The sequence below is a fragment of the Prionailurus viverrinus genome, chromosome C2, assembly GCF_022837055.1.
Source record: "Prionailurus viverrinus isolate Anna chromosome C2, UM_Priviv_1.0, whole genome shotgun sequence".
In the NCBI taxonomy this organism is placed as follows: domain Eukaryota; kingdom Metazoa; phylum Chordata; class Mammalia; order Carnivora; family Felidae; genus Prionailurus; species Prionailurus viverrinus.
The window spans coordinates 93,735,012-93,755,163 of NC_062569.1; the positions used below are offsets into that span (position 1 = coordinate 93,735,012).

General features: G+C 34.5%; 1 protein-coding gene across 3 annotated transcripts in view; it reads left to right on the forward strand.

The window, feature by feature from the left end:
• Positions 1 to 20,152, forward strand: part of GSK3B (glycogen synthase kinase 3 beta) — a 195,190-nt gene that overhangs the window by 148,350 nt on the left and 26,688 nt on the right. For 2 of the 3 annotated variants that reach the window (XM_047874647.1, XM_047874645.1), the window contains exons 8-10: positions 4,707 to 4,802; positions 13,241 to 13,279; positions 15,936 to 16,122. In XM_047874647.1, coding sequence (XP_047730603.1) covers positions 4,707 to 4,802; positions 13,241 to 13,279; positions 15,936 to 16,122 — 322 coding nt within the window. The remainder of the gene's footprint in view (positions 1 to 4,706; positions 4,803 to 13,240; positions 13,280 to 15,935; positions 16,123 to 20,152) is intronic. The other variant, XM_047874646.1, reaches the window with a different exon arrangement.

Below are 20,152 nucleotides of genomic sequence, written 5' to 3' on the forward strand. Positions count from 1 at the left end.
CCATGTGATCTCTGTCCATACAGTCTGCATTTACTAATTGGACATCATTCAATTCTCATTTCTTTTGGCATTCTTACCAACTAGTAGGGAGTTAGGACTGTGTCTTGTGTTAACAAAGTACTGAATAAATAGAGGGGGACTGCACAGCAAATAGTGATTCAAATGTGGGCATTTTTCTTAAATGTCATTTCGTTTACTGTGAAATATATCATAATACAGAAATATATTAAAATATATTCAGTGTAAAGCACAATAATAAAGTGAATATCATGTAATTATTACTCATATTAAGAATTAAAGGTTAGAGGTTAGAGAGGGAGGGAGCCCAAACATAAGAGACTCTTAAAAACTGAGAACAAAGTGAGGGTTGCTAGGGGGTGGGAGGGAAAGGAGGGTGGGTGATAGGTATTGAGGAGGGCACATTTTGGGATGAGCACTGGGTGTTGTATGGAAACCAATTTGACAATAAATTTCATATTTTAAATAAATAATATTTTTTAAAGGTTATAAAAAAAACAAAGGAATTATTTATGCCCCAATCTGGTTATAATCCCTCCTATATTTTCTCTGTTGAGTTTAATAATCCATACTTGATTTTTCTAACAAATATTCCCATGTTTTTTATTTTAGTTTTTATTTCCCATCTTTGTTTATTATATAGTTTTAGAATTTTACTATATAAACTAAAATATACTTTGGTCTTGCCTGCTTTTAAGCTTTATATAAGGCAGTCCTACTGTATGTATTCATTGCTGAGTGAAAACACCACTTTGTGAGATTCTTCAGAAGGGATGTGTAGTTAATGTACCATTTTATGACTGTACCTCAATTTATTAATGGTACTTTGGGATTTTTGCTTTTGCCTGCAGTATTTTATTATGAACAATGTTGCTTTGGATGTATAAAAAGTTTCTCTAGGTTAGAGGATATACCTTAAAATGGAATTAGTAAGTTGTAGCATCATTGAAGATATGCATTTTAAATACTCAGTTATTCATGTCGTTGTTGTTGTTTTCTTCCAGTAGTTAAAAGAATCCACTAGGGTTGCATTTGGGGAGCAGAATTATCGATTAGTTCACACTCCCTTCTTTTTCACTCCTCTCCCTCTTTCCCAGTACATATACACACATACATAGACACACAGACGCGCACGCACGCGTGCACACACACACACACACACCCTTCATTGAGGGTCTAAAATAGGATATTAGTGTTTGCTTTATTACTTAAAAATAAAAACTGAGGGGCTCCTGGGTGGCTTAGTCGGTTGAGCATCCAACTTCAGCTCAGGTCATGATCTCACAGTTAATGAGTTTGAGCCCCACGTCAGGCTCTGTGCTGACAACTCAGAGCCTGGAGCCTACTTTGGATTCTTTGTTTCCCTCTCTCTCTGCCCCTCCCCCTCTTACATTCTGTCTCTCTCTATCAAAAATAAATAAACATTTAAAAATAATAAAAATTGGGGCGCCTGGGTGGCTCAGTCGGTTGAGCCTCCGACTCTGGCTCAGGTCATGATCTCATGGTTCGTGAGTTTGAGCCCCACATCGGGCTCTGTGCTGACAGCTCAGAGCCTGGGGCCTGCTTCCGATTCTGTGTCTCCCTCTCTCTCTGACCCTCCCCCGTTCATGGTCTGTCTGTATTCTGTCTCAAAGATAAATAAACATTAAAAAAAATTAAAAAATAATAAAAATTAAGATTCCTTTTTAGCCTTCATATTTTAAGTGTGAATAGTTCCTTACTTACAATGTCTGATGTCTACAGCTACAAAAGCCAGTGATTTCCCTTCCCAATACTAGATAATACCTTGCTCCTGTCTGTAAAGTTGGACTTCTGCTACAAAAAGGAAGGGAGCTTAAATAACTGGAGATACGTTTCCAGTGCCCAAAAGTGAGCTTTCCACAGAGTGATGTGTTATAATTTAGATCATTTTTACACATCTTTTTTTATCCCCTCAATGACATCAGGGGTTTTATCCCCTCAATGACATCAGGGATTTGCTCAGAAATTGTCTTTTAGGCAATTAAGAGTCATTTTATAGTTAACTAGATTCTTTTTTTACTTACATTGACAAATAATAGTATATAACTCTATAGCTCAGAATGTTCTACCTCTCTTACTTCAACTTTATATATTCTTATACTTAGTTTCTGAAAGATATAATTGACATATAATAAAGTGCACATATTTAAAGTGCACAGTTTGGTAAGACGTATGCACATAAGAAACTACCACCATGAAATCAAGACAATGAACATATTCCTCACCCCCCATAATTCACTAGTACTCTTTGTAAGGCCTGTCTCCAGCCTTCACAATCATGGCTTTCCTTTCTGTCACTGGAGACAAAATTTTCTACATTTCTGTACAAATGAAATGATAACAGTAGGTACTGTCTCTGGTCTGGCTTATTTTACTCAGTGTAAATTTTTTTAGATTCATCCATGTTCTTTTTCTTATTAGTGAATAGTATTCCATTGTATGGGTATACCCTCATTTGTTTATTTATTCATCTGTTGTAGACATTTGAGTTGTTGCTACTTTTTTGGCAGTTGCAAAAAAAGGTGCTATGCACATTTGTGTAAAAGTTTTTGTATGAACATATGCTTTCATTTCTCTTGGGTAAATACCTAGGAGTAGGAATGATGGATGTATGGTAAGTATATGTTTATGTCTTTAACATACTGCCAAAGTATTTTCTAAGGTGCCATACAATTTTACCTTTCCACTAGCAATGGATGAGAATTCCAGTTGCTCTACATCCTCACCAGGACTTGGTTTACACAGGCAATCTTTTTTTTTTTTTTTAACTTTAACCTTCTTAATAGGTATGTAGGTGGTATCTTACAGTTTTAACTAGCATTTCCTTGATAATAATGAGGTTGAGCATTTTTGCATGTGCTTATTTAGTTTACTATCTGAGTGTTCTTTGGCAAAGTGTCTGATTCTATCTTTTGCCCATTTTTATTGGGTTGTTTGTCGTTTTGTTTTGAGTTTATAGGAGTCTTTTCTATAATCTAGATAGGAGTCCTTTGCAGAATGTATGTTTTGCAAATGTTTTCTTTCAGTCTGTAGCTTGCCTTTTTGTTTACTTAAGAGTGTCTTTTGGGGGCGCCTGGGTGGCTCAGTGGGTTCAGCATTAGACTTCAGCTCAGGTCATGATCTCACTATTTGTAAGTTCAAGCCTGATGTCAGGCTCTGTGCTGGCAGCTTGGAGCCTGGAGCCTGCTTTGGACTCTGTGTCTCCCTTTCTCTCTGCCCCTCCCCTGCTCGCACTCTGTGTCTCTCTCTCTCTCAAAAATAAGTAAACATTAAAAAAAAAAAAGTGTCTTTTGAAGAATAAAACTCTTAAAATTTTGATTAAGTTCTGGTTTTAATGAAGTCTAGAGAATTAGAACCAAAAAACAAACCAGAAAAACCCTGAAATTCTTACTTTGCCCTGATTATCCACCGGTTACCACACAAATCCAGTACTTATTATTAAGTTCCACTCCTTCTTTGCCACTATTTTTGAATTACAAATGGCTGAATATTGTAACAAATTTGTTTTATACCAGGCTTTAGAATTATAAAGAAAGATATGTATCATCTTTCTTCAAAGCACTCTCGTTTTTAGTAATTTATGTTTCTTCCTGTCATCTGTCTTGTGCAGTCAATTCCATAGACTTTCCTTTGTCCACTGCATACTGCATCTCTAGAGGCAATGATGCATTCAATATATTTTTATTTTGTATTATACTCTTTCCCATGCACAAATATGTAATTTCATTATAACAAGAAATCTCTTCTTCTTTGTATTCTCCATATGTCATAGCATAGTTCCTTGGACACAGGGAACAATCACTAAATACTCACTGAATGGTATTATTGATGACTGTTTGAGTAAGTTCTCCTTATTAATTTATTGATAATAAAACCTGTGGGGCACCTGGGTAGCTCATTCCATTAAGTGTTTGACTCTTGACCTCATCTCAGGTCATGATTTCATGGTTCATGAGTTTGAGCCCCACGTCGGGATCTGCGCTGACAGAATGGAGCTGCTTGGAATTCTCTCTCCCCCTCTCTCTGCCCCTACCCACTCATTCTGTCTCTCTCTCTCTTTCTCTCTCTCTCTCAAAATAAATAAACTTAAAAAAATTAAAACCTTTGACTACACTAAATGAATAAAAGATCTCATTTCAAATGTCCATGGTTACAGTAGATGGTTTTTCTAGTTAGAACAAAGATGTTTGATTTTTACTTGAATGCTTTTGAGTGATCTTTTTTTTACAACAGTGGCTTCACATTATGATTATCTCATAGAAGTCTGTGTAGGGTAGTATAGCATTAGGATCCATAGCCAGTTAAAAATTAAAAGTCTTGGAGCGTCTGGGTGGCTCAGTCAGTTAAGTGTCAGGCTCTTCTGACTTCAGCTCAGGTCACGATCTCACCCCCATGTTGGGCTCTGCGCTCACAGCATAGAGCCTGCTTGGGATTCACTCTTTCCCTCTCTCTCTGCCCCTACCCCACAAGCGCGTGTGCTCTTTCTCTCTCTCTCAAAAATAAACATAAAAAAAAAAGTCTCGTGCAAAGTCTGCTCTTTTTAACGAGTTTTGTATTTCATAACTTTGGAATTCCTTTTTCCAATGAAACCAATATGCTAAAACATAAAGACTTAATATTTGTAAGTATATAGAAAAATATGGCAATAACTTGCTTTCTTTATCTAGGTCCTGGGGACACCAACAAGGGAGCAAATTAGAGAAATGAACCCAAACTACACAGAATTCAAATTCCCTCAAATTAAGGCACATCCTTGGACTAAGGTGAGTCAAAAAGAGTTTTTTAAAAAGCACATTAACCAGTAGTTAACTTAAATTTGGGTTTCTCATTGTTCTTAAACTAAACTATTTTGATACTAGATAGCTGCCTGAGTACAAAGTATACAGCAGCTCTGCATCTAAATATAGTTGGGTAGTATCAGTGTGTCATTGACAGTATATAGTTTTGTCCCTACTGATTTCCTGTAGATGGTTTTCAGCCTGGGTTTTTATTTGTAGGATAACGACAGTGTACCTATATCATCAAAATAAAGAATTTCATCAGGAGTAGTATCTTATATATAAATTTTGACTATGTAAAACTCAGAAGTTAATTTCTTCACACAATTAGAGATACTTTTTCAATATATAGCATATGAAAATGTATATTTCATATATTTTTAAAACTATTATTATGTAGATCTTATTATAGATTATACTGTCTTTTTTCTTTTATTTACTTTCCTGTTGGTGTTTTGGGAGAGAAATAAAAAGATTTGATCTGGCTTGGAGTATACATTGAAAGTATTGATATGTTAATGGGATATCACTAGCCCTTGGATAGCCTCACCCCAACATTAGATGGAACCAATTCTAAGAGCATAGGTACTAATTTACCAGAAAAATGATTTTTTTCTTTGATACTTAATTGAAATAATTTTAAGAGAGATTTTACTCAAAAGTTTTTTCATTTCGGTGTAATTTGTGAGATTAGAGCAGAGGAAAAAAATCTCAATCAGGGCTTATTGCTAGAGTGAATCTCTAGTGTCCTTATTTTATAGATTCAGAAACTCTGGCCAAAGATACCAAGTGACTTATTCAGGATTACGTAGGTGGCCATGACAAAGGCAGGATTAAACTTCTACTGTGTGTGTGTGTGTGTGTGTGTGTGTGTGTGTGTGTGTGTGTGTGCGTGTGTGCCTGTGTGCGCGCGCATGCAATGCCAGACTTTATTTAGAGTTATGTAACATGTACCTCTTCTCGTCTTTATGTATATTTCATTATATATTTTTGTGAGTTAGAAATGTTCAGCTCTTTTATGGTTCAAGCAGAGATTTTCTGTACTTAAAAATGTAGATGTAACATTTGTTTTGAGCATTGATGGGTTCATTTAGTTGGTTATGTATCTTTTATGATAAGAGGTGAAATAATTTAGGGCTATAGATGAAATAATTTATATTCCCAGATTCAAAGTATGTTTCTTTCTGTAAATTGTATTATGGTTCTCGTTACTTTTCCTTCAAGTTCTCAGAATCTTATTACCTCTCTTCACTGCAGAAGATCCTTTTGTCACTAATTACTTGTTTAGAATCGGAGATCTTGGTGTTTTAGTGCCAGAATTCTAGGTTAGCTTTTACTGGCCATGATGTTGCCTTCCCCACCACACCTTTTAAAATTTATAATAAACACTAAGTATTCTGAGATAAACCATTCTTTGATCTTACGCTTAAAGTTTATTTTGAACTGGGTCACAAGATACTTAGGGTCTCTCACCTGGCTCTAAACTCAGAGATTCCTAGGTGACCTTTTGGGATTTAAAGGTTGAGTTGTAGTTTGAATTCAGTGAAGTTTTATAAGTTAAAGTATAAGTGACTTGTAGTATACTATGATTTCAACCATGTTAAAGACAAAAAATAAAGAGAATTCTATATATTGAATAACTACAGGGAAATACTCCAAAATGCTAATGTTTGAGTGAGATGAGTGTAGGTGATTTTATTTTCTTTGTTCTGCATTTCCACACTTTCATTAATAAGAGTGTCATTTTTATGAAGAAAGAAAAATAAAGCTCTTTTTGGTATAATCTAAGTATTCCTTACATGCTACCCTTAATATAGAGTATCTATCTAACCAACATGATGCTGAAATTGAGGTCATGAAATTTACTTCAACAGTTTCTATCCTTTTTTTTTTTACATCAAGACTGCTGCCAGTATTAGTGTGTGTCATATTCTGCATTTTTTCCCCCAGGATATATCTTTTGAAGTATTAGCTAAGATGGAACGTGAGGTGAGGAATGGTTGTTTATAATTAAAATGCAGCCTGCATAAGATTTGTGGTCAATATGTATACTTTACATCTTCCTCTACTTATGTGGACTCCTGATGTTTTATATCTTACAATAATGCTCTTCAAACTTGAATAATCTATATAAAGCCCTTTTGTTTGTTTGTCTTCTTTAGGCTTCCATTCCTATGTACCATGTGTAGAATGATGACTCACTTCTCCCACCTATTTTGTGTGTTCAAACTACTGTGAACTCTTCATTCATATAGTGTGCCTTGGCATAATTTGATTTTCACTTAGTACAAATGCATTTATTATGTAATAAGTACACTTATGTTAATTTCTCATTAGCGCACATAACTAGGTTGATGTTATTGGTTGTAAACACAAAACCAAATTCAGACACAGAAATTCCATGACACTATTCTGTCATCTGGATGAATCTAGATGATCCAAAATATGCTTATGTTGATTTTTAAAATAGGTTATTATCAAAATGAAAACATAAAATTTTAAATTTCTGGCAGGAAGTGAGTCCCCTGTCTTCTCTATTATGATAGTAAACACCAGCCTCAGAAGTACTGTCTTATGCTCGGCTGCCAGTGAAGTTATTTTTTAAGAAACACATAATGTTCTCTAAAGAGAAGAGCTTCTTGCCTTTTGAGGGCAGGTAACAAAGTCTGGAAACAAAAGCTGCTTTGCCTTTATTTTGGTCTTCTGATAGAACCTACATTAGGTCCATTTCCTAAAACTGTGAGCATGTGAACCCTGCTTTTCTGTGCTGCAGTATAGTACAGCTATATCCCCAAATACTGGAAGCTGGTGTGCTCAAAAATGTAGGCAGACAGAAAGATCAAGAAAGAAATGTCTTTTATGCAAACATTGAAGTGAAGGGATTTAGATGTGTAGGAAAAATAGCAAACAGAAGAACTAGACAATGAGATGTTTCTAGTATGGTTTAGGGCAGGTATCTTGAGAATTTAGAAATCCAATAAGTTGCCCTTGACTATTACTTAATAGCCAGAGCAATCTAATTCATTGATTTAAAGTTTAAGTAGGAAAGAAAATGCTAATGTTTTGAAACAGGGACCATTACTGAGTGGGGATAAGAGGATAAAAACCTCCTGCATTGCTGTATACTGTAAACTTCAAAGAATAAAAAGCCAGATGGAAAGGAAAACAAGTGATGCAAAGAAAGTTTGAGAATTAAAAAGAGATGGAAATTGGCTGGCAGAAGAGGAAGCTTAAATTCTGCACTTAGTATACCGAGGTATGGTTAAATGACAGTCTGTCTATTAGGTATGAAGTGAGGATCTAGTTTGAACATCACTCCTACTCTTTGTGCCTGGAGTTTTTTCTTTTGCAAGATACCAATTAGCTATTGTCTTTTCTAGGATTCTTTGGAAAATAGTAATATGCACATAAAGGATTATTTTATTTTAGTTCTAAAGTAATATAAAGATCCTGCCTCCAATATAGTTCTATGGTTTGTCCTCTCTGTCCTGCCTGGAGTTTAGTTTTGGCCATCATCATATCATAGAATTGTTAAAACAGCCTCCTAACCAGTTTCCCTCCTTCAGTTTCACATCTTTTTTTTCTTTTTTAATGTTTGTTTATTTTGCGAGAGCACATATGTGTCAAGCGAGAGTGGGTTAGAGAGAGAGAGAGAGAGATAGAAAGAGAGAGAGAATCCCAAGCAGGCTCCACACTATCAGCGTGGAGCCTGACACAGGGCTTGATCATGCAGAGCTTGGTCTCACAAACCATGATGTCGTGACCTGAACCAAAATCAAGAGTGGGACGCTTAACCTACTGAGCCACCCAGGTGGCTCAAAGTTTTCTTAAAAGTACATGTAATACTGTCACTCCTATTTAGAAATCTTCTCTGATTACTCATTGCTTTTAGGAAAATATGACATACATATAAAGACAAGGTGATGATTATGTCCCACATTTGCTTGTCTAGTTCAGTTATTAATTGAATGTGCCTTCACTCTCAAAAGTGTCCCATTTTGGATAATAGATTATACAGTCATTCTGTTCCTTATTGTTTCTTTTTTTCCCCAGAAAAGCAAGAAGTTTATTCTTGTTCTGTTCCTGACCTTTCTAACCTCTAATTTTCCCCCAGAGAAGCGATTTATATTTCTCTTTTATTAGCGTCTTTTCACACTTGGAAGGATCTTCTTCTTGCCTGCTTACCACATCTTAATCTTTTGTCAAGACTCAAATCTTAACTTCTCCCATGAAATATTTTCTAATTTTCTGAGCTCTCCATGATTAATTCCCACCATATAACTCTTATAGTACCTTTCAAGTTACACCATATGTATTGTAGCAGTTCCTAATTTCTTTTTCATAATGGTAATAATAAGATGGATATCAGTTACATTAAAGTGTTTGTTGCTAAGTCTTTGGAACACGTAGTAAGTTTAATAGTTAAGTGTCTGTAGGATATATGGGGCCGTAGATTATTGGTTAAGTATCACAGAAAGCAGTGTCCACAAGTCAGTCCTTACATACTCAATTTCTTAGAACACTGTCCACACACTTGAAAATGAATAAATGTAGCACTATTTACAACTAGCTATGAGTAAGCAGAAAATTGGGTTCGAGGTCGTTTCAGCTGTTAAAGGTACCAGACTAGATAGGACATGGTACATTTTTTATTCTCTATGTTTAAAACTAAACACAAAACCTTACTGTACTTTTTTTTTCCTACCGTACTTATTTTTTGAAGACTTTATAATTTTACCTTTTTTTTCTGAGCTTTTCAGTACAATATTTTTCACTTGGTAAACTTAGCTGTTTCAACTATAGTTTAACACATTTACAGTTTTAAAAAATGCCTTCAGAGGGGTCGAGAGAGCACAAAACAAAATTTGTTGTCAGACTTCTTTTTTTGCAGGCAAGCTTATCAACCTTTTCTGGTTTTGCTCACATGTATTCCAGAAAGCCTAAAACAATGGTGGGATTTCTACTAGTTCCTAAGATTGCACCTGTCTGTTTTGTTCTGTTGCTTAGGTAAATTAGTTTTATATTATTACTTAACATCTACCCTGAACATTCTACTAATCCATTATCACTTGTGTCAAAAATACACTGTTTTCTACTGAATTTTCTACCTACATCTTCATTAGTGCTAGAATAATCACTTCTCTGACATTTATTTTCCCATGTGCGTAGACTTCCTCATTTTTCTAGTTATACTGGCTATGCTCCCATTTCTTTGCTGAAAACTATGCACTTTAAAATCTAGCCCCTAGGGTGGCTAATCCCTATGTAAGATGGATAATATAAACAAGAAAGAATACTAAAGCGTAAGTTTTGAGATCACTTGTGGGGAGCAGAGGGATAGGGTTGGAGGTAAATTAAAAAAGAAAGCAAAAATCTACTTTTAATATATCATTTTTTCCTTAAAACACCTATCTCCTATGTACCCAGCACTGTGCTGGATACCATAAAGTATGAAAAAGAAGTAAAATATATAGTCCTTGTTTTTGAAAAGCTTACAGGTGATATAAATGACTCAGTTGAAGCAAATATTGAATAATATATAACCAGATACTTGATTGTGTGCTGTAGGTGTTCAGAGGTGTTTCACGTGCTGTATAGGTATAAGGCAGATCTCCAGTGAGGGAGGTAGAGGAAAAAAGGAAGCCTTCTTAAAGGTGATAGAAGAAAAAGGTGGGGTGGGCTGTTGAAGGAGGATTTTGATTTGATTAGATGTTGGTACGGTCAGGAATTGTTGTAGCCTAGGGGACTGTCCCTTAAGATGAGGAGGTATGGATAAAAAGAAAATATTCCTATATTCCTAGGAAGGTCAGTCTAACTTCAGTAACTATTTTGTGAACAATGAGAGATTAAATTGAGTAAGTGGACATTTGGTAAATCATACTTCTGGGTAAGCCTGCAGTACTATTTTATCAGTGAGTGATGTTAGAGGGAGAAATTAACTAAATGCTGATGTCAACACATATAATAATTTCTTACTGTAGTAGAGCTCAGGAAAACTCAATAAGCCTTTTAATTAGTACAGATGAAATTTGTTGAATGCTGTCTCTGTTTTGGCTAAGGAAAGGATGTTTGTGCTTCTTATGAATGATGTACCACATGTGAATTCTTTAGTAGACTTAAGTTTTTTTCGTAGCTACTTAACCTGGTTAATTAACATAACTCTTCAACAAATCTATGGCATCGTCTCACTTTTAATCCTATATTTAGGTTTACAAATTGCAAATAAGTTTAGATGATAAATAGACTGCTTGAGAGGCAGTATTGGGGTTGCTCTTTAGGAGTGTTCATGGTTTATCAGTCTTCAACATTGGGTGCTTGTGTATTTTGTGTATAACCAGAGAACAGCGTCTATGTTGTACATTTATCACAATGAAATCTAGGAAAGAATAGCTGTTCGGAACAGGCACAGCACTTGTTCTGTGTTCTACTTAGATTAATTATCTTTGCCGTAGGCAATTTTTACATTGCTCTGGTTGGCTGTTTAATATAGTAGAATTGCTGAGAGCTGATGCTATGAGAATCAATCATAGGCCTTGATATTTGTTTATAAATGGTAATTTTAAAAGGCTTAAGATTCAGTTATAACAGTTAGCTCCAGGTTGAAATTTGGTATTTGATGGCAAAAGTTTCTGTCTAGGACATGTAAGGAGAAAATTGCCTCTGTCATTTTTGAGTTATCCAAATGCAAATTTATTTTGAATAATTCTTCATTTAAGGACTCATTTGCATTTGTTCAATACCATAGAGACTTTCTTTTTGAAAAAAATGAATTCTTTCTGTTAGTTTCTTCTATGGACTAGTATTTGTGGTGAGAGTTTGCTTCAATTTAAGAAAATGAGTTGCTGCACAGGTGAGGTAGTATTTGAATCACTTAAAAGTTCATGTCAGTGTTTTAGTTCTTTTCAATTTTTCCTTTCTGTTTTCTTTCTTTTGTTTATTATTATTTTTTTTTTTGCTTTGTTCTGTTTTATTTTATTTATTTACTTTTGTTTTTAGTTTTTACAGGGGGTGTTTTGGGCTCTTCATGGCCTTGCTAACATACTTGGCTGGCCATATTTAGTCTGCGCACTAATCGTTAGTTGGCCCAATTGAGTCTTACTTTGTGCTCTCATTTTTTTTAGTCTTGCTTTCTATCTTTGTCCAGCTGATTGTGTTTTAGTTCATGAGAGATTTTTATTCTGATGGGCCGGATTTTAATCCATGTACTAAATTTTAGTCTGCAGACTAAAAGTAATCCGCGGATTATTTATTTTTGCAAAATATTAATTCCCCCACTGGAAACTATCCTAAAAGAATGTTAAATTCTCTTAGAATAGCCAAGGGAATTCACAGCTACTGGTGAGTTCTGCCATTTTTTATTCTCAATACCTAGACATAATAGATCCTACTACCTCCCTTGCATATTTGGCTCCGTTGTGCCTAGGTGTTGGTGTACATTACTATGCATGTCACCTATAACTGTGACTGTCCCTTAGTTGTATTGTTTATTGTATATATTTTTTGTTTAGCTTTTGGTGGGTGAATTGGGCATATTTGCACATGGAACTGTGTTGAATTTGTAGTGCTCAAAGATGTAGCATTTTTTTTTTTCAGTGAGTTTTTCCAAAAAGGAAAGAATGTTCTATATTTATTTTTACTAAGTAATGGGTGCAAGGGTATGAGGGGGCAAAGCCCACAATAGAGAAAGTAAGTTTATACCCGCACTCCTGAGGTGATATGTCAATTTCCTGAAGAATCCTAAAATAATGAGAATGTCAGCAAATATCTTTTAGCAGGGAAGTCAATCCAAAATGGAGAATAATCCGCGGTGGCCTGATCCTTCTTAGCTCACACAAATTGAAAATATCTGGCTTGAAATCTATAGTAATATAAATTAAATATATTTATTACTTTCTTCCATCACTAATAATTAAGCAAAAAAATGTTTATACTGTCTAACTGGAATAAATTAATAGATAAATTTAGCATATTGGGAACTGATATCTTTAAAAGCAGGCTAATATGCCCCATCCCAGTCATGTCAATGGATGATGAATCCAGGTCGTAGAAGACCAAACACTTTACTTTGGGAAGTTTACTTCTAGATTTCATTTTGATTTTAACTTTTTTTGGTTTTGTATTTTTTTAATAAACGCACTGGCATTGGAACATAATAAATTAAAATTAAAATGTTTCTTTATTGTGCCTCACCATTGCGCAATCAAAAATTTTTTTGCATACACTGTGGTGAAATAATTTTTAAAACTTGGACTTGCTACTGTGGAGACTGATGTTTAAAGTTTATAACTGTATAAACATTTTCTATGTCCCCCCCCCAACACCATGGATTTCTTATAACACTGGATATATTTTTCCTTGCTGGACTATTCTCTTTTGGATTGACTTCCCCTGTTTGGATTATTTCACTGCATTATCATCTTTAGGATTCGTCAGGAACAGGACATTTCACCTCAGGAGTGCGGGTATGTACTTAATTTTTTTTTCCCAAAATTTCAGGGCAGGTCTATAAAACTAGGGGGAAAACTTTTTTTAGAAAGGCAAAACCGTTATTCATTCTGGAAATGTAAAAGTAAAAACAGCATAGGTAGCTAGCTGTGATTTCTTCTTCATTCACTATGTGGCGATACAGGTTTTACTTATCATATATTTAGGTTATCAGTCTCCTGAGTGGTTTATTGACATCTAGACTAAAGTTTAGGAATTGTGGGGTTTAAAAATTACTTTCACAAGAATAAATATGAACAACGATACGCAGCAATAAAGGTTATGAATCTTAAACAATTTAAATGAGTACAGCAGCAGAAGCTTTGTTATTAGCCAGATTTCAGTAGTTACTGGCTTCCTTTTCTTTAGACACAAAGATAATTCAGAAGAGCTGTTTTCTAGTTTGACCTCTAATTTTTTGAAGTTGTATGCTACCACACCCTATATTATGGTCACAAATCTGAACTTTGGGAGACACTGGTTTTGACTCCACGTAATTTCCCACTTAACCTTTATCCATAGAGTACTGGTCTTATCAGGAATCTCTCAAAGGGTATAAAAAAAATAACGGATACTTTCTTAAAGGCAGCTTAAGTCTTGATTTTAATGTAGGCTCTTAGAATGAATTCTTCTTTATTGTTTTTAACTCTGTTTTTCCATGAGTTAGGATTCCCTGGCAAAATAAGCTAATACCTATCTTAGTACCAACCTGGATGGTCATTTGTAGCCAGTAAGATACTAAAAGGATGTGGGTGACTTTTTTTTTTTTTTTTAATAATCAGAGATAAGGTTACAGTACTGGTTTATTAGTACCTTTAACACAAAATCTTCATTAATATAACATGAAATTTTTCATTAAAGTACACTCACTGTCCAGCTACCCTACATTTGAATGTTAGCAGGAGACACTTACTTCTACTTTTAGTGGTACTTTTAATTCTACTTATGTGCTCCCATATTGGTGCAAAAGCATTTTTCCTTAGACTAGCTAGCAAAATAAATCCATGTGCTGTGAAATAAATGCAGACAGCCCTCAGGGATAAAACTTCTCAGTAATACTTGATATTTTTTGAAAGGTTTTCTGAGTTTTCCCACTGATTATTTTCTTTTACATTCTGAGTTTGAAAATGAACCTGGCTAGAAAGCAAGAGAGGGAAAAATTTCTTAGAATAGTGGAAGATCTGAATGTTTCAAATAATATAATACTTTGAAGATTTCCTTGACTGAGGCAACTCAGATCACTCGAAAGAATAAAGATAAAGCAGTTTTTGACTGTACAGAGGGTTTTCTAATATGGTCAAATGAATAATTAAGGCCTTTAACGTCCTGAAATGAATTCCTACTCAAGCCAATTTCTCAATTTCCATGGAAAATATCTTTATTAGCAATAAACTTTGTGTAAAAACAAAAGAAAAAAAGGTTTTCACTGTAGAAAGTACTCTTACAAGTAGTCTCTTGAGAAGTAATGAGCTCTATAGTAGTAACTAGTTCTCCTACCTCCAGTCTAAGTGAACGGCCAGATGTTACATGAGCTGCTCTCATCAGGAAACCTTACTCCCAGGGTCCTCCATGCCTCATCACAATCTACATGTCCTTCCTGCACTGTTTCCCTCCATTTATACTTTTCTGCCTCTCTTTATATGTCTGTCTGCTGCCACTACCACACCCTCTGTTATCCTGTGTTCTTCCTATCAAGGGGTATACGTTTCATTTTTCTTTTGTTTCAAAGGCTTTCTGTTCATCTGTTTATATTTATTTCTGTTTTTCTCCTTTCTGTTTTTATTCTTCAACTCTCCATAATTTAGAACAGTTATTTTCATAGTTTTATGTATTGATTAAGCATTTCAAGACATAGATGTGGAAGGCATTCTGTTCTTTTAAGCAAACTAGTTCGTATGCATTTTGCTTTAATATAGCCTTCAGTTGACTTTTTCTGTGAATTAATGGCTCTTAATGAAAAGTACATTTCTTTCTCCCTAATTAAAACCCTAGAATATTCATTCAAATGAGGGTAATCTGGCCATGTTTGTGATAACAGCTACTCCTTGAGAAAAGCCTTGGACATTTTGTCAAATTCTGGGTACTCAAGAATTTTTTTTCAAATAAGGTAGACTCTTATATTAAAGAGTTAATACCAAGTCACTGGCATTTGTAGATCTAAAGTTAAATAGCTTTTCTCTTTTAAAAGATCTTGATTACCAAATTTGAGTAGGGCTGTCAATTATTCTGATAATTATTCTGCTAAAAATCACACAAAAGAGGCAGCTTTTTATTTTACTGCCACAGTAGTCAAATCTTTTTTAAAAATTTTATATTTTTCTAGGTGTGCTTACCTCCAGAATCCAGTCTTTCTCTTGTGCCTGTATTTTGTGTGCATATTTAATTGTGCTGTAGATTTTTTTTCCTATTTCCCCTAGTTTTTTCTCTGAGCTTTTCTCATATAGTTTTTAATTAGCAGTTCACCCCAGTGTGGTGAAGCATATGCAGTTAACTCTTTTCATTCTAGAAGCTTCCTTTCACAAATGCAACCATGTTGTTGTACGTGGTGGGGATTAACTCAGTACTCAAAGGATAATTTGCTAAGATTCTTACACGGAAGCATTAATTGTTCTTTCCCTTTTTTTTGTGCTGTAGGTCTTCCGACCCCGGACTCCACCGGAGGCAATTGCACTGTGTAGCCGTCTGCTGGAGTATACACCAACTGCCCGATTGACACCACTGGAAGCTTGTGCACATTCATTTTTTGATGAACTAAGGGACCCAAATGTCAAACTACCAAATGGGCGAGACACACCTGCACTCTTCAACTTCACCACTCAAGGTAATTCCAAACACTTAGCTCTTTTTACCATTTCTGAGAAAACTACGTATGTGTGTGAAGTGACGTTCTGTTAATTAAAATCTGTGTAGGACAAAAGTGGGCACATTAAGTGCTTATGCAAGTAGGGAGCATTTTTTCTAACCACTTACTAGGCCACTACTTGTATGGTTTGGACAAAATAGTGGCAGATAAGATTTTTCCAGTAGACATAGCTGCTCTCATTTTTGGCAGATTATAATAAATCTTGGCACATGAGAAGTTATAGAGATTTCACTAATAAGACTAATGTACAATTTAACTTTCAGGTTTGTATTTGAAACTTAGAATGTTAGTATTTCTTGCTTCCCAAAGATTTATATCAAGTTTTTTAAACCTAGAAATAAATTGGTGGCTATATTTGTATAAAGTCAGATATAAACAGGGAAAACTGGAATTCTGTAACTCTTTCTTAGAACTTATATAAGGGATGTAGGTAGAGAGATTCTTATCCCTGCTGGGGCTTGGCACTATTGCTGCTGCTGAGGGAACATTGAGAGGAAAACAGAGTTTGTGAATCGGTGGTTTCTAAAAGACCCAGGGAAAGTCATTATTTCTTAACCACTTCTGTGTTCACTTTTCTCTCTGATTAAGACCTTAAGTGATTCATTTAATCAGCCACACTGCCTTTGATGCTGTGATTTTCTTCATAAACTGAACATTAAAAGTGTACAATTTCCTGTAGATAAAACACGCAATAAATATTCGATTGATTATTAGTTTAGTCAAGCTAAAAATATACAAGGGAAATGGAGAGCTTTGTGTGACCAGGAAATATATATTTCCTTTATTCTAAGATGAATTCCCCTCCCACTCATATTTAAACTTGGAAGTGGAAAAATGCATTTTGCTTAAGCAGTAGATTTGGAAGACCTGAGTTGTTAGTGAAATGGACTTGGGTGATTCCATTGATTATAATCTTAAGTGGTCAATAACATGTAACTATTAGCAGTGCTGATACAGTCTTAAACTGCATTCATAAAGGTAAAAGAAAAATATTCAGATATCCTGGGATTAATTCTGACTCTTTAGGGCTGATCAGAAATCATTTGGAATGTTGTTTTAGGTCCTGGCTACGCCATTTTAAGATGTTAATGAAAGACAGGTAGGGTATACAAAGGAACAGAACCGACAGTAGATCCTGGAAAAGTGAAAACTTAAAGAATACCTCATAGATTATCTTCTAAAGAAAGGTGTTAGCCTATATTATTTCTCCATATTATAAAATTGGAAATAGTAGGTAGCAGAAAATTAGAGAATACTACATATTTGAGTTTATCATGCAGACCTCAGCCCCTGGCATAGATAGAGATTAATAAATAAAATTACTGATGAATCAGGGAATTTTTCAATTGTTTAACAGTGGAACAAGTGTTTTTCAAAATACTGATCTCAGTATGAAGAAGAAGCTGGATGATGTCCAATGTTCTCCAATTTGGCAGTAGGTTAGACTGGGAGACTCTTGGCCTCCTCTGGAGCAAAGGTTCTATATAATTCCATGTCACTAAGAAAATAAACTTTATTTTCAGTTCTTACTGTTCTGTTTTAATCAAGAGTAGTACATGTAGATTGAGGAAAATGTTGAAAATGCAAAAGAAGTATAGAGAAAATTAAAATCACAATCCTGAAGTAATCACTTTTACCTTTCAAATTAATCACCGTAACATTTTCATAGTGTAGCTCTTTTCAGTCTTTTCTCTGATGCATACATATACTGATAATCTTTGAATATAAAGTGATACTCTATTTTCCCATTAAGATCACAAAAGGGTTTCTTTTGATTAACTCAAAAATATTTAAAATTATACATTATACAAGATTAATATTTATTCAGGCATTTCACTTTTTTACCTCTCATTTCATGAAACAATTTTATTAATACTTCTTATAAATGCATCTTTTATATCTGTGTCTTTGTCATCAGTAGAGCTACTTTTTGAACTATCATAGATTTTTAGGTTATATCACCTAAATTTTTTGATATGAAGCACTTTTTGAATCTGTATGAGGCCACCACTGGAAATTCTACAGGTATCAAATTTCATAAGTTTTTTTTTGTTGTTGTTTTGTTTTGTTTGTTTTGTTTTGTACTGTAGGTGTCTGTTAATTAGCTACACATATAACTATCTGCTGGGTTGCTTTTTAAAGTGGTCTCTAAAAGGCTCTGTATACAGTGACATCCAGCATTTGTTACTGTGAAATCTTGACATCAGAAACTATTATGTTAATGTTAACTTTATTTGTTTCTCTCTCTCTCTCTCTCTCTCTCTCTCTCTCTCTCTCTCTCTTTTTAACCACTTTTGTCAGGTGAACTTAGTTTCCCAAACAAGCATTGATTGTGGTTTTATTCACATGAAGTATCTTCTCCAATGAGTACTTTGTTTCTCAAATACATGAATTAAGGAAGCCTTTTGTCAAGTAAGCAATTCAGTAGAACCCCAAACACACATGATATTTATAATGGACACATTTTGGAGAATGATTCTCCCTATATTCAGACATATTTCGTATAAACTCTTTAATACACCTGTATGTGTTGATCAAAACTGAGATACTTAAACATTTTATTTAATCAGATTTAAAAATCCAGGATTTGGTTTCATTGTTCATATATATGATTCTTTACTCACTAATAATTATTCATTATTACTAAAGAAAATAAAATTTTAAAACAACTAAATTTATTATTCTATGGAATCCTAAGTTTTTTTGAAAACTGAGGAAACATTTGTATAACATGAGCCATTTTAAAGTAAACAGTTCAGTGGCATTTAGTATATTCACAATGTTGTGCAACTACCACCTTGATCAAGTTCTAAAACATTTTCATTGCTCCTAAAGAAAACATACCCATTAAGTGGTCAGTCCCCATTAACTCCTCCTCCAACTCCTGGCAACCACCAATGTGCTTCCTGCTTCTGGACTTCACTGTTTGGGATATTTTTATATAAATGGAGTAATACATTATGTGACCTTTTGTATATGGCTTCTTTCACCTAGCATAATGTTTTCAAAGTTCATCCATGTTGTAGCATGTGTCAGTATTTTATTCCTTTTTATGGCTGAATAATATTCCACTGTAGTATGTCTTAATCAGTGTAGGCTGCTATAACAAAACACCAGAGACTGTGTGGCTTAAACAGCAAACATTTATTTCTCAGAGTTCTGGAGGCTGGGAAATTCAAGATCAAGGTGCTAGTAGATTTGGTGTCTGATGAAGACATAGTTTGTGATTTGCAGATGGCTACCTTCTTACTGTATTCTCGTATGGTAGAAAGAGATTACGTCTCTTGTATCTCTTCTTATAAGGCCACTAATCCCATTCATGGGGGTTCTACCCTCATGGCCTAATTACCTCTCAAAGGCTCCATTTCCAAACACTATTACGTTGGGGAGTAGGGCTTCAGCATATGACTTTTAGGGACACAAACAATCAGTACACAGTGTATGGATACACCACATTTTGTTTATCCATCATCTGTTGGTGGATATTTGGCTTGTTTCTACCTTCTGGCTATTATGAATAGTGCTGCTATCACCATTTGTTTACAGATATTTATTTGAATACTGTTTTTAATTCTTTTGGGTATTGCTGAGTCATGTGGTAATTCTATGTTTAACTTTTTGAGGAACTGCCAAACTATTTTCCATGGTGGTTTGCACGTTTTATATTCCCACCAGCAGTTTACAACAGTTCCAGTTTCTCTACATCCTCCCCAATACTTATGTTCCTTTTTTTTTTTTTTTTTTTAATAGCCATCCTAGTGGATGTGAAGTGGTGTTTCATTGTGCATTGTGGTCCTAAATAAGTTTATTGCAATAATGAATCACAGCCTGGTAAATGCTATTTACCTATTCTCTAGTAAATTACATTCATAAGACAAACTGACATGAAAATAAGTTGACTTAGATTTTAGAATATGGTTTTGAAAATATTGGACTTTTGTGAATGGACAGTTTTTCATATTATTTAATCAGATTTATTTAATTATTT